This window comes from Sorex fumeus, unplaced genomic scaffold (assembly GCF_029834395.1).
Source record: "Sorex fumeus unplaced genomic scaffold, SorFum_2.1 ptg000055l, whole genome shotgun sequence".
Classification (NCBI taxonomy): domain Eukaryota; kingdom Metazoa; phylum Chordata; class Mammalia; order Eulipotyphla; family Soricidae; genus Sorex; species Sorex fumeus.
Window position 1 is genome coordinate 15,372,740 of NW_026606112.1, and position 14,395 is coordinate 15,387,134.

The window sequence follows — 14,395 nt, forward strand, 5'->3', positions numbered from 1 at the left end:
CCTTGGTAGTGATCAAAATATAATAGATACAAATGCCAAAGTATACTGCCCTGCACATGGAACTTTACCATTATTATTTTAAATTTAAAATAGCTAAAATCTTGCACTTTCCTTAAAACTCTTTTTTAGAAGTACCTAATTTATCTCTCAAGTTCTAACTATAGTCAACAAATTATGACTTGCTAAACACGACCAACTGGAGGATGATACCCTTATGTAACCTTTTGTATATTAGCTATACAATGCTGAAGACTAATTCTTGAAAGGTTTCATTTTCCCCTTTGAACTATACCCTCTAATTTTATTTTGGGGGGAGGGGCATCAACGTGGAGATTATCAGAAAGGATCATATTTATGATCTAGATGCTAATATTTAAGTAACTTCTCTTCAAGAGCACTTCCTATAATTTCTAAAGTAACAGGATCTGAACATTCTTTTGAAAAATAACTGATATAATACTTACCTAGTGAGTCTTTTAGGTGGAGGCCGCTCACCAAATTTTCTGTAAAAGAAAATTAGGGGGTAAAGTAAATTGGTTGTTACATTTCACTATCGATACTTTTGACAACATGCAACCTCCTTTTTCTGACATTTTAAAAGTAGACCCACAATCAGAAACAGCAAAATGCAGACTTTAAAGCGATTCTTCTTTAACAAAGCAGCAGACAATAATAGTTACAGAGTGACAACTGATAGATGATGACATGGTCCTTCAAAACAACCAAAGACTTTCAACGGCACAATTTTTTTCCTCAGGAAAAATCCTCATAACCCAAGAAGTGATGTGACCTCTGAAGAACAAACAGGTGCCAGGCACTAAGCGACACAATTTTACATACAACCTTCTTCCATCTCTCTAATTCTGTAAGGGACCTACTGGCCTCATTTTAAGCACGTAGAACGCCAAGGGCCAAAGAGAGAGCTCAAGGACTAGAGCTCATGTTCAGCATGTGCAGAACTCAGCATGACCCCGGGCACTACATGCAGCTCACCCTCCCCCGGGACAAGCAGAAAATGAGTCTCTCGGAAGAGGTGGTGGAGGTATTTGCACTTGACCAGGAAAGATTTGTTTTATTTTTCTTTTTAAGCAAGATTGCTAATACACAGGTTAAGTGACTTGTTCATAAGCATAATTATATGTTGCAGAACCTAATGTTAAGATTTTTTTATATTTGCTATGTTCCATGTACTTATTAACTTTGACAACAAAGATCTTAGCATTCCATGTAGTTTTTGCTCAGTAATTTTGGAATTATGCTTATGAAATCTTAATTTAAAAGCAATGAATATCTGTGCCCTTTAATATCGCAAAATATTTTAATATATACTTTATATATTATATAATGAAGATTATCACTGGGTGGCAGATAGTAGCCTATTAAGTTAAACAAGCCTTCTTCTGTACTTCAGTTTCTAAGCTTGAACCTGCTCTTACCTTAAGAATAATACTGAATAGCAATAATGTTCAAAACTTGGCCTAGTGTATCTGTACTCCTGGCTGCTTCTATGGGCAAGACATATTCTCTGAGACTATCTCATCGTCAAGCATATTTTTACTAGAATAGCTGTTCTATGGGGCAGGTTTCAAAGACATGACAGATGTGTAGCTAGACCTGACAAAGGGGAGAAACCGGCTTCACCCAACCTTTCTCACGATATGTATGGACAGAATAGGGTTTCTACAATTCATTCATCTCTGAACACCTTTGCAACATAGGCAAGCGCAAGCTTTTGGTCACTGTGTTCAGAAACTTTTTACTGTCAAATTTTCCTCAACCCCTTCACCCCAACCCCAGCCCCACATTCAGTTACATATCGGATGACAGTCCACTTTAAGAAGCTAGGAAGGCAGAGGCCTCATGGGATGGAGGCGGAGCCAGCTCTCCCCACCCCCCAGTTGCCACCCAGGAGCCCTCTGGCTGCTGAGTTGCTTATCAGCCACAGAAAAACTGTATTTCAACTAAAACTGAGATAAAGAGGAGAGGATAACTCTTCTTCCTAGATCCTTTTTTTTTAATTTAATGCACATCACTTAAGTGCCTATTGTGTGTCTGTCTGGTATTGAACTGGAGAAGGGGAACATCTAGTTGCAAGAAACAGGGTCCTAGTCCATACAAGTAACCAATGTTTGAAGGTAGTTTTAAATTTATTATTATCATTACACAGTAAGATCAACTCAGAAAACACCCTGAGGGCTGGAGCCACAGCACAGTGGGCAGGGCATTTGCACATAGCCGACCACCTGTGTTCGATTCCCAGCATCATCCAAAAAAAAAAGAAAAGAAAAGAAAAAAGACCCACCCTGAAGCAGCTTTTAAAACATAAATGGTGGAGTTGGAAAGAGAGAGTACAGTGGGTAAATGCTTGTACTACATGTGGTTAACCTGGGTTTGATCGAGAGGGCCACAAATGGTTCCCCCAATTCCTGCCAAGAGTGATCCCTGAGAAAAGAACCAGGTATAGAAAAGCACTGCCGGGTAAGTGCCACATATTCCCGGCCTTAAGTAAGAAACACAAAAAACTATAAATGGTGAGTTTCATCCAAATGTAACTAGTCTATATAATGTTCACTATTTCCCCTCCATTCTGCAATAAGATGTAATTTGGATTTCAATGTGGAGTTCAATTCTGGATGCTTACATTAGAGGGGTGGCCACGGAATGAATTCTCTTTAGGCACACATCCTGCTATGCTCCTGCTTACTCCTGGCTCAGCGTTCACGGCTCATGCTGGTGGGACGCAGTGATAGAATCTGTGGCGGCTGTGTGCAAAGCAAGTGTCTCACCTGCTGTACTTACTGGTCCCATGGTCTGACTTTTTAAGACAATTGTATGGTACATGAAATTGAACTAAAGCAAAGATTCTATAGGCATGGAATTGGTTTGCCTCAGTAATGCGATCAACAAAATTTTTTTTTCCCTTTTTGAGTCACAAAGGACTTTTGAGTCACAAAGGATTTTTTTTCTAATACTACAGTTACTAAATTTTACAAAAATGAAAAATTTCTCTTTAGTGAAAATGTTTGCTAAAGCTATGAACACTTAAAATTCAAGCAATCTTGACATCTGCTGTAGAAACAATGCCCTATTTTGCATACACAGAAACATATAGATGAGTGTGCATATAGACAAGTAATAAATTTGACAATTATTCTTGAATTCTCCCTCACAAGGAAAAATGTTACAATTGCAACAGGGACTAAGAGATTCTCATAACTTTGATGTTTACGCTGTAAATCCTAATTATGTAAAATACATGTTTTTTTTTTTGAGTTGAAAAAGATCAAAAATTTTACAGACGTTTTCAGTTTAACAAAGACATTCTACTTTCTTTTCTCTGTTGATAACTGTTAGTTACACAGACAGAACTAACCTAACCGCCATCATCCATGTTTAGACAATTTTTTTAGCAACCAAAGCTCTAAATCAGTTTGCTATTCTAAAGATTCAACTTTGCTATAAATCAGATTCATCAAGAGTTAAGATGTTTCTAAGAGGGGCTGGAGCAACAGCACAGCAGGTAGGGCGTTTGCCTTGCACACGGCCGACCGGGGTTTGATTCCAGCATCCCATATGGTCCCCCAAGAACCGCCAGGAGTAATTCCTGAGTGCATGAGCCAGGAGTAAACCCCTGTGCATCGCCAGGTGTGACCCAAAAAAGAAAAAAAAAAAAGTTTCCAAGAAACGTCTTTAAACCATGTGAAATAGGACCTTATATTAAAGGGAGAACATTCAACAAAGACAGTAGGTTCAGAATAGGAAAGAAATGTTTAAAATGTTATAACACCACTGCAGGGATAAGGAAATTTTTTTTTTACTTATGTGTGAATATCCAAAACAATACATTTTTTTAAATTATAACAGCTTTCTGTTATCATATGCCATATTAAAATAAACAACATTTGTGGAAAAGCCAAAAACCACTCTGAAGTCACCTTAACTACAATTCAAAAGTTTAAAAAATGGCTTTCAGCCAAAGTGTAGCTGAAGCATTAACCTCTCACACTATCCTCCGACACTGCTGGAACCAAAAAAGCTGGCCCAGCAAACTGAGTCACTCACGTAGCCTCGGGGCTAAGAGGCCACAGGGTCAGAAAGGTGAACAATTAACACGTAAGGGAGCAAGCACCTGAGGAAGGGTGCACTGCACAATCTGCACTACACAGCACCAACAAATACTTCAATAGCCACATGAGGATCCTCTGCTCAGCACAGGTGACGGAGAAGCACTGTACCGAGCACTTACCATGAAGTGATTAAAACCCAGACTGTCACTATTTCAGATGCTTAAGCTTGCAGTGGGGCAAAGACCTTAGAGGAAAACAAAGACTGTCCAAGGTACAGGTCAACTCTCGGACTAAGTCTTCAGGCCATGTATTTACTTTGTACCTTCCTGCACTGTCTGAGTGTAAAAGACACAGGTACAAAGCATTCATCGGTGTGAATTTACTAGTTAAACAGTCCAGTCCAGGGCTGTTTAACAGGTTTGTGCTAATAAAACTACATTTGGGTGTGACCCACTGGTGGTACCTGCTTGGCGTCAGTGTGTCCAACTTTCTATTAAAGATCCCTTTAGTGGCTGGAGCAATAGCACGACGGGTAGGGCGTTTGCCTTGCATGCGGCCAACCCGCGTTCGATTTCCAGCATCTCATATGGTCCCCCGAGCACCGCCAGGAGTAATTCCTGAGTGCATGAGCCAGGAGTAACACCTGTGCATCACCGGGTGTGACCCCAAAAAGAAAAAAAAAAGGATCCCTTTAAGCATGGCAACTTTTTATGTGCTCCTGGGCACACAGAGTAGGCATACAATCCAAACATTTATTGATAATGAACCATAAATAAACATATTTCAAAGCCAAATAGGATTTTTTGTGACCTCCTACATTCAGTTACACAACCCTGTATGAGGACGTAAGTTTAAGAAGCTAGGGTCCAGTCAAATGCCCTGCATCAAACTAAATAGAAATTAAGAAGATACTTCACCTATTAGGCTGGAGTGATAGCACAGCGGGTAGGCATTTGCCTTGCATGCAGCCAACACGGCAAACCTGAGTTGGATTCCTCAGCTCCTCTCAGAGAGCCCAGCAAGCTACGGAGAGTATCTCGCCCGCATGGCAAAGCACGGCAAGCTACCCGTGACGTATTCGATATGCCAAACACAGTAACAACAAAGTCTCACCATGAAGACGTTACTGGGCCCGCTTGAGAAAATTGATAACGGGAGAACAGTGACAGTGACAATTCACCTATTGAGCATCACTGTGGCAAATTAATTCTTACCTTTCCTTTTCTCACCAACATCTACAAATGCACGCTGCCTTTGGATAATGTAATATGTTTTAAAGACATGTTCCTCCCTCCCCATTCCTGCCTTCCATCACAGCAATTCACTGACAGTTGTCATCGATTGTATTCTCAATTTACCCTTTATATCTTCGTTCCCTTAGTCAACAGACTTAGATAAAACTCTCATCAATACTTATATCCAAAGGCTGGAAAGAGAACACAGGAGCTAAGGCACTTCAATCCCTGGCACAGCATATGCTCCCCACCAGCACTGCCAGGGTTGACCTCCCGAGCACAGAGCTAGAGACAGTCCCACACAGGAGCACTGCCAGAAGTGGCCAAAGCATCACCACCAAAGCAAACATGCCCAGGGTTCCCTAAGTTAGCCTCCTACAGACAACTAAAAAAAAGTAGCGAGCAACAAACAGAACATATCTTCTATGTGCTTCATTTAACTCTCAAGACTGTCCTAAGGAAGGCAGTCTCCAAGTAAGAAAACTGAAGCTAAAAAACTCAGAAAAGTTAGGACTGCGCCCTACTTCTGACTGCATGTTGATCATACTACAGGAGATAATCCCAACAGCCATATACAAATTAAAAAGGAAACCATAATCTGGTCCCGACCCCTTCCTTACCACCCAAACAGGCATGAACCCCCCCCACCCCCGCAACTCACTGATAATGTTTTCTTCATTAAACTGCCTATCACATGGAAATTTGTATTTCTAAAATAAAATTTACTATTTTGGGGCCACACCTGGTAGTGCCTAAGGATCACTCCCAGTGATGGTGCTGGGAATCAACTCAGGCCTGGTGACAGAGAAGGCTCAGAGGGCTGGAACTGCATGCCTTGCATGCGGGAGGCCTGCACATGCTTTCTGCAGCAGTCCCTGGGCACCTCTGCTAGGTGCAATCGCCCAGTAGCCTGGGAGTGGCCTAAAACAAAACCAAACCCCAGGGCATCACACGTGGCAACTGCACTTTTTAATCTAGTAATGATTTCTCGGCCAATCAAAACTGTTGACTCCAAGGATAAAATGCCATAAGGTAAAAGAAAACTGTAAAATCTGGTTGTGCTAACAGACCTAGGGATTAGTCAAACCCAAAGCCCTTTAAAGGATTATAACTAAGTTTCCTTTTTCCACAAGGAAACAAACACAAACAAAAAACAAATGTAGTTAACACCGGATTTCTAGGTTCTAAATCTTAGACTAGGACAACATGGTCTTGTTATGAAAGTGAAAGTATACAATGGAGAAAAGTGGCCACAGCCATATGTGGCTGCAATTACTCACGTTAAATTTGGTTTGAGTATTGTGATACTAACAATTTTAGGATTTTCAAACTCTAGTCTACAACATACTATATTCTCATTAACGTTAGTTATAATAGCTAGACATTTACTAGAAAAAGAAAAGTAATAATACCAAAATTCTCAAGAATCAAAGTATAAGGCATATAAGGCTTAAGTTATTAATGAAGTCCTTAATTCCAAGTATAAATTTGAACTGTGGGATGAAAAAATCAAAGTAAGAAAAGGAAAACTTTTCCAGCTGTTTTTTCACCTAGTTATTCACTTTATCACTTGACGACTTCCCATTAATCCTCGATTTGCTCGAGTAGGCGCCAGTAACATCTCCATTTGTCCCTGTCGCGTGCTAGTGTAGCCCAATGGGGTCTGTTCGCTCTAGGAACACAAAGAGCCTCAAACCGACCGTTCATGATCTTGATGAAGAAGTATTACCATCTGGCCACGCGGTCTTTTGACATCCCGTGGAATCCAGTCAGTTAACAGCTCTAGTCCAGCGGTCGATTTAAATCTCATTTCGTGACCAGCCCATCTGATTTTTGACACCTTGGCAAATGAGATACTGTCCCTGATTCTTGATCATCAACAAAGGTCAGAACTCCGGATTCTTTCTCTCATTTGAGTGAAACATGATATTCCAAGCATAGCTCTTTCAATTCCTCCTTGGGAGACCTGAATAGCTTTCTCATCCTGTTTGCGTAGGGCCCAGGTCTCTGAGGCATATGTTAATGCAGGAAGAACAGTGGAATCAATGAGATGTGCCTGTAGCCCGAGGTTCTTCGTCCTCTTAGCTATTTCTTCGACTCTCTTGAAGGCATTCCAAGCCACTCTCTTCCTCCTGCGTAGCTCGGGTGCCAGGTCATTTGTCATGTTGACTTCTCGACCTAGGTACACATAGCTGTTGCGTTCGGAGATGGTTGTTCCATTGAGAGCAAATAGGGCGTCAGGAACGAGGCTGTTTCTCATAAACATTGTCCTCGTAAGATTCAGCTGTAGTCCGATCTTTCCACACTCGCGGTCAAAGTCGGCCAGCATTTGTGCTGCTTGGCTGATGTTTGGTGTTATTAAAACAAAATCATCAACAAAGCGGAGGTGGTGTAGTTGCCGACCATCTATCTTCACTCCCATTCCTTCCTATTCCAGTCGTCGCATGATGTTCTCGAGTGTGGCACTGAAGAGTTTCAGTGAAATGGTATCACCCTGCCAAACCCCTCGCTTGACATCAATGATTACTTCTTTGTAGCATGGTGAGATCCTGGTAGTGAATCCGTAATACAGCTCACGGAGGATCTTGATGTACTGAGCTTGAATGCCCTAATTGGCTAGGACTTCAATGACCACTTCCGTCTCAACAGAATCAAAGGCCTTCTTTCTTTAAATCAATGAACGTTAGACAGAGCGGCATCTTGAACTCCTGAGAAACCTCAATGAGCTTGGTTATCGTGTGGATATGGTCGATGGTGCTGAATCATTTGCGGAACCCTGCTTGCTCGCATGGTTGTCCTTCATCTAGTGTTCTGCCAATCCTATTAGGATGACTCGAGTGAACAACTTGTAGATGACAGACAATAGGCAGATCGGACGATAGTTGCCAATGTCATGGATGTCTCCCTTCTTGAACAGTAGTACAGTCCTGCTGGTTTTCCATTGGGACAGAACCTTGCATTCAGACAGGTAGTGTGTGAAGAGCCAAGCCAGCATATTGATGAGTACTGACGGCAGGTTCTTCAGGTGTTCAGGTCTGACCTTGTCTGGGCCAGGTGCTGTTCGTTTCTTTACTGACGAAATGGTGTGTCGGATTTCGGAAGGGAGAACGTTGGGAACGACATATCCATCCTGTGGAATTTAGTATGTCGGCAAGTGGACATGGCTATCAAAGAGATTTGAGTAGAAGTCATGGATAATCTTCTCCATTGCCGTTCTGGAGGATGTGATAGATCCATCAGGACGTCGGAGGGCAGTCATCTTGGTCTTGTAGTTGGTGAAGGACAGGCGGGCGTTACAAATACTTTTCCCGGCTTCTGCCGCATCTACCAGCACTTCTGCTCTTCTCTCTTTGAGGTCTTCCTTGATGGCATCTCTGCACTGCTTTGCGAGCTCGGACGTTTGCTTGCGGTTGCCTGAGGCATGTGCCAAACCACATTGGCGAATAAGCTCAAGAGTTTTCGAAGACAGGCGTTTTTTTGTGGCTATCTCTCTCTTGGCGTTCCTCGCACAATCATGGAGGTGCTGAACCAGTTGATCGTATTCCTCGTCAATGTTGTCAACAATGACATCTTCCCATGTTGCTGCAATAGTGCCAAAGAGCTCCCAGTTGGTGGTCATTCTGGGAGTTCTCTTTTTAAACTTTGCAGCCCTTTTTCCCCGCTCTGTGAAGTAGAATTCTGCATGAAGGAGTTCGTGGTCCGATCCCATTTGGAATTTTGGGACAACAGCGACATCGGTCAGGCAAAAACTGAATATGATGTGGTCTATTTCGTTGTGGAATCATCCACCAGGAGACTCCCATGTCCAACGTTTAGATTCGGCCTTCTGGAACTGTGAGTTACCATGGATGGTCTTGGTCGACATGATGAACTCAGACAGTCTCTCACCCCGTTCGTTCCATTCATTCTAGGCCATGGGTCCCGATGTGAAGTTCTTCAGCTGATCTTCTCGGTCCTATCTTGGCATTAAAATCACCCACAATGATCTTGTGGAAGGCGTGGTCTTCTTTATAGAACTTCTCCAGCTCCATGTAGAACTTCTCAATTTCTCCTTCATCATAATTAGATGTTGGTGCGTAGACAACGAAGATAGAAACTGCTGGCAGTGAGCCACATCTATTCAAATGTAAACGTCTGATTCGGGTTGTTAGGCATTCTAATGAATCAATGCTCATGGCCAAGTTTGTGTTGACAAGGACACTGACACCTCCGACACCTCTTTTATCGCATGTTCCGAGGAACAATTCTTCTCAATGTCGAAAACGGCATGATGAGATTGGTGCCTTCTTGTCTCGGTCAGACCAATGATGTCGTACTTGATCTTTCACGCTTGTACCATCAGGTCCTCGATGGATGCATCTGATGCTAGCGTACGTGCATTGAAAGTACAGACGATCATTTTTGTCTTCCTTCGTTGTGACAGCCTAGTTCGTCCTTGAGATTTTATCGGCCTCTCCTTTCTCATCCTTCTCAATGCTGCCATATTGTTGAAGCCTTCAGGGTCAGGTGAATAAGACCCATTGTAATTACTGGTTTTGGCATATCGAATACACAACAGATAGCTTGCTAGGCTCTGACGTACGGGCGGAATACTCTCGGTAGCTTGCCAGGCTTTCCGAGAGGGATAGAGGCTTTTGGGGCGACCTCTACTCGCCCTCGTAGGTGTTACCATATTTGAACCCTATCAAATATGATCAAATATGGTACGGCAATTCCAGAAGATGGGTATTTAGTGTCTTATAATGTTTCGCGTGGCCACCGAGCGGCCGCGCGGATCCGGAAAGCGTCCTGGAGTGTGGCGGCAGCTGGGTAGTGGAGGTAGTGTTCCCACTGTCCCTACCTACTATCCAGCGAAACCACAGCCAAGGGAACCTGGTTATTCATCACTGCCTTAATCTTACCTAGTCTTGCTCAAGAATTCTTCCTGCTGATCTCGCCATCACACACAACTGTTTATATGAAAGAGATATACTACTCAGCTGGGTCAACCTCTTCACTTCTAAGCAACTTCCAAGAACCTATGTTTTATGTTATTTTCCTAGCATCCTCATTTCTCATTTGGCCTGTCAAATTCTCAAATTTATATCTCATGGAAAATACATTCGCATTTCATGTATTCTTCTAAAGAGGAAGAAAGTAGAGCAAGTTCTTGTTTATTTGGATTGTTGTATATAAGGAAGGGAAAGGGTTTAAGTGAGCAGGAAAGGAAGAAAGGGGAGAGAACACGGGAATGAAAGAAGAGAGCAGAAATGACAGGATAAAGACTGCCTGAGGAAGTGCCAGTCAAGTGAATATGAGATAAAAGAGCAAAGCAGGTTTCAGGGACCAGGAGAGTGTAATCAGTGGCTCCTTCCCCTGTATATCTAAATCTGTCAACCCCAAACTGAAAATTTTTAGCTCAAATACAGATCTGAGATATCCTTTTGTAAGATATGAGCACAGAAGTGAACCATTCTACCCCTGCCCACCTCGTCCCTCCCCTCCAGCACTTAAATTACTGAGTGAGAAAACTCTGAACTATTATATAATTTTTAGGTTTTGGTCCTCCAAATCCAAGTCATAATTTTCATATTTATTCTAAGGCCTCAGCATCGAGTTGTATAAAAATGAATGCTAATTCCAACAATTTGCAGAGGTACTTGTTAAGACTGGGTTGGTTAATGAATAAAAATACACCTGGCAAGGGACACTGTGTAAAAATAATCCACAGTAATATCCTTAAACATTAGTTATTGCACTCAGATTTTCTTTGCTTTAGGCTTACAAACCCTAACTTACAAAACAGCCTGGCAATGACAAACAGTAGACACTAGGTCACTTCAAAGTAAGTATCAAACAATGACAACTCTTGACCTTGGATGACAAAACTGAGACTGTTAAACAGTGGGTTGGGGGGTAGGGGTGAGGGTGGGGTGGGGTGCGGTTGTGGATACAGCGGCACTGATCAGGTAAACTAGAAATGATACAGGGTACTGGGCACTTTGGTGATGGTGAGGGTACAGTAACTTCATACAGCTAAACCATGCTAGTGACACGATCATAACCGTAGTATCTAAACTTCAATGAAAATTAAAAATTAGCTTAGAAAACACTTCCTTATAGGGGCTCGAGTGATAGATAGTACCTGCATGCGGCCGACCTGTACCCAGCACTCCATATGGTTCCCTGAGCACTACCAAGAGTGACCTCTGAGCGAAGAGCCAGAAATAATCCCTGGGGACTGCCAACTATGTGACCCAAATCCAATCCACAACAACAACAAAATCTTCCATATTCACTTTTAATTTGTAAAGAGCTATTCACTCTTCATTTATAAATTAGGAGACTGGATAAAACACAGGTCCAAGAACCTAATAAGTTTTCATTAAATAAAAATTGACTAAGTCTCTACTATGACCACTTATGGTCCTGGGGCTGGGGACACAGTAGTCAACAAAAGAAAATTTGCACAGTTGGGGAGAGAAGGAATCAAAACTTGACTCCCGATAGAGTGTAACAGCTTTTATTTCAAAGGTCGCCACTGTTAGTTGATTCTACCTGTTCCAATCCACACGTTTTTTATATGCTTAATGTACCTTCTCTATTTCATCTATGACCCTGGCCTAAAACTTCCCTCTCACAGGTTAATTTCTTTATAATAAAGGAGTCAATCTAAATTTCAAACACACATGATTAATCTAGCTGCATAGCCTCTACATTCCACGTACATTTTAATCACATTTACTTGCCTCCTATGATCAAATACAACACAGTTAATCACAAAGCAATGCACTGAAGATGTTCTCTGCCCTGTCTCCCCACAAAATCCCTAAAACAAATCATTAGGGTGGAAGAGAAAGAAGTGGCTATCCTTCCGACCAGTCTTTCCAAACTTCACTCATCATTTTCAAGATTATGCTGACACCGTAGCTACTTGTGAGACTGAAGATTTGTGGTAGGCAAGCGGAGCAAACATTCTTTATCCGCAATGAGTTCCCACTTCACCATCTCACAGAGCCGCAGGATCCCTGGCTCTGCTGTGGAGAACCCAGCTACAAGGAAGGCTGGGCGGGCTTCAGAAGGAAAGCTCTGACCCCCTAATCCCAGCGAAGAGTTGGGCACGCCCACACATGCAATGGGAAAAGGCAGCTCAAACAGAGAAGGGAACACCAAATAAAGGGTGTGGGGAGGATCCTCCCAGAATGGGAGAAGCATGCTGAAAGTAGACTATAGACCAAACATGATTGCCACTCATTGCCTCTTTTGCAAACCACAACACCCAAAAGGAGAGAGAGAACAAAGGGGAATGCCCTGCCACAGAGGCAGAGTGAGATGGGGGGATGGGGGGGTGGGAGGGAGACTGGGACCCGTGGTGGTGGAAAATGGGCACTGGTGGAGGGATGGGTATTTGATCATTGTATAATTGAAACCCAAGCACAAAATTTGTAAGTCTACAACTGTACCTCTTGGTTTGTCACTAATAAAAATTAAAAAAAAAAAAAGAGTTGGGCACACCAAAGAAAAGAATGCAGGCATATTTTCCTGCTCACCTACTATCACGGTCCTCACGGTCCTCCCGTTGTTCATCAATTTGCTCGAGCAAGTAACGTCTCCATCATGAGACTTGTTGTTACTTATGTGTTTGGCATATCGAATACGTCACGGGGAGCTTGCCAGGCTCTCCGAGAGGGGCGGAGGAATCGAACTTGGGTCGGCCATGTTGGCTGCGTGCAAGGCAAACGCCCTACCGCTGTGCTATTGCTCCAGCCCACTCACCTACTATACTCTCCTCATAATCTAAAGGTTCAATAGTACAAGGAAAACTGACTTCATTGTATTTTTCGAAAAGGAGAGATTTCCCTGATTTTCAGAACAATTACTGACAAGGCAAATTACATTTTTCAAATCGGCTCATACTTGAGACAGGGTTCAAAAATACTCTTAATGCATCTTCCAGGCCTGACAGGCAAAGTAGTATTTTTTCAAAGTGACAAAATAGAAATTAGCTTGAGTGACTGTCTAATGCTAACATTGCCAAGTGCTTATTTTAAGCTTTATCTTCAGAATCCAAAACACCTTTTTAAAAAGTCTTAAAATTAAGCTAATCATTTCTGGGGATGATTTTGAATTGTTTTTAATAACCATAAGCACCCTGGAATCATATCTAGTAATCAACGGAGTGATAAATTAGATCTTCTCTCTCATACTAGATGTGTGATTGGGATGCAGCCTCGGCCACTGGTCTCAATCCTAGGCCAATTACACGAGAATGTTTAGTTTCCTTCTAAAACTACACTCCTAGAGGGGCTGGAGTGATAGCAAATCGGATAGGGCATTTGCCTTACATGCAGCCCAACCTGGGTTCGATTTCCAGCATCCCATATGGTCCCCCAAGCATGGCCAGGAGTGATTCCTGAGTGCATGAACCAGGAGTAACCCCTGTGCATCACTGGGTGTGACCCAAAAAGCAAAAAATCAAAACAAAAAAAAAACCCCAAAAACAAAAAACTACACTCCAAGAGGGACAAATCTAACAAAGGAAAAAGTTGCTCCTATGTGTGATAATCAAAGAAAAGAGTCAGAGTTTAAATAAAAAAAATACCAAAGTGACAGCATGAAACTTTTCCCTCTCAACAAAGTCAAGCAATATGACGCAGACAGTGATGAAGCTGGGAATAAATACAACTAAAATAACTATGAAATGCCAAGTAACAGCCGGAAGAACTGGACGGTCAGGGAGAAGATGTGACCACATGGTGGGGGCGCTGCAGGGACCTGGGCAACAGAAAGAACCCAACCCTGACATTCTGCAGATCCGAGGGCCTCAGACTCTCTGCCTCCACCAGGAGCCACCTCTGACTACACTGATGTAAAGACAACCAACCACAGAGGGGGATGGGGAGGCAGTGACCCACTGGCTAAGGGTCATCTTCTATAATTTCAAAACATGGTTTCCACGTGTAATATATAGCAAACACAAAAGAACAAGAATTACCTAAGTTTAACTCAATTGTAAGAATTTACAGAGAAAGATTAACTGTGCCTTTTATTTTGGCCTCCTAATTTGGCAAAGATTTCACCCATCCCTTTTCCCCCCAATTTTTAAGTGCAGAA

The 14,395-nt window shown here is 42.3% G+C and overlaps 1 protein-coding gene across 2 annotated transcripts in view; it reads right to left on the minus strand.

Annotated features, from left to right (window-relative positions):
• Positions 1 to 14,395, minus strand: part of RBPJ (recombination signal binding protein for immunoglobulin kappa J region) — a 93,516-nt gene that overhangs the window by 38,763 nt on the left and 40,358 nt on the right. For both annotated transcript variants that reach the window (XM_056125559.1, XM_056125560.1), the window contains one exon: positions 465 to 503. In XM_056125559.1, coding sequence (XP_055981534.1) covers positions 465 to 503 — 39 coding nt within the window. The remainder of the gene's footprint in view (positions 1 to 464; positions 504 to 14,395) is intronic.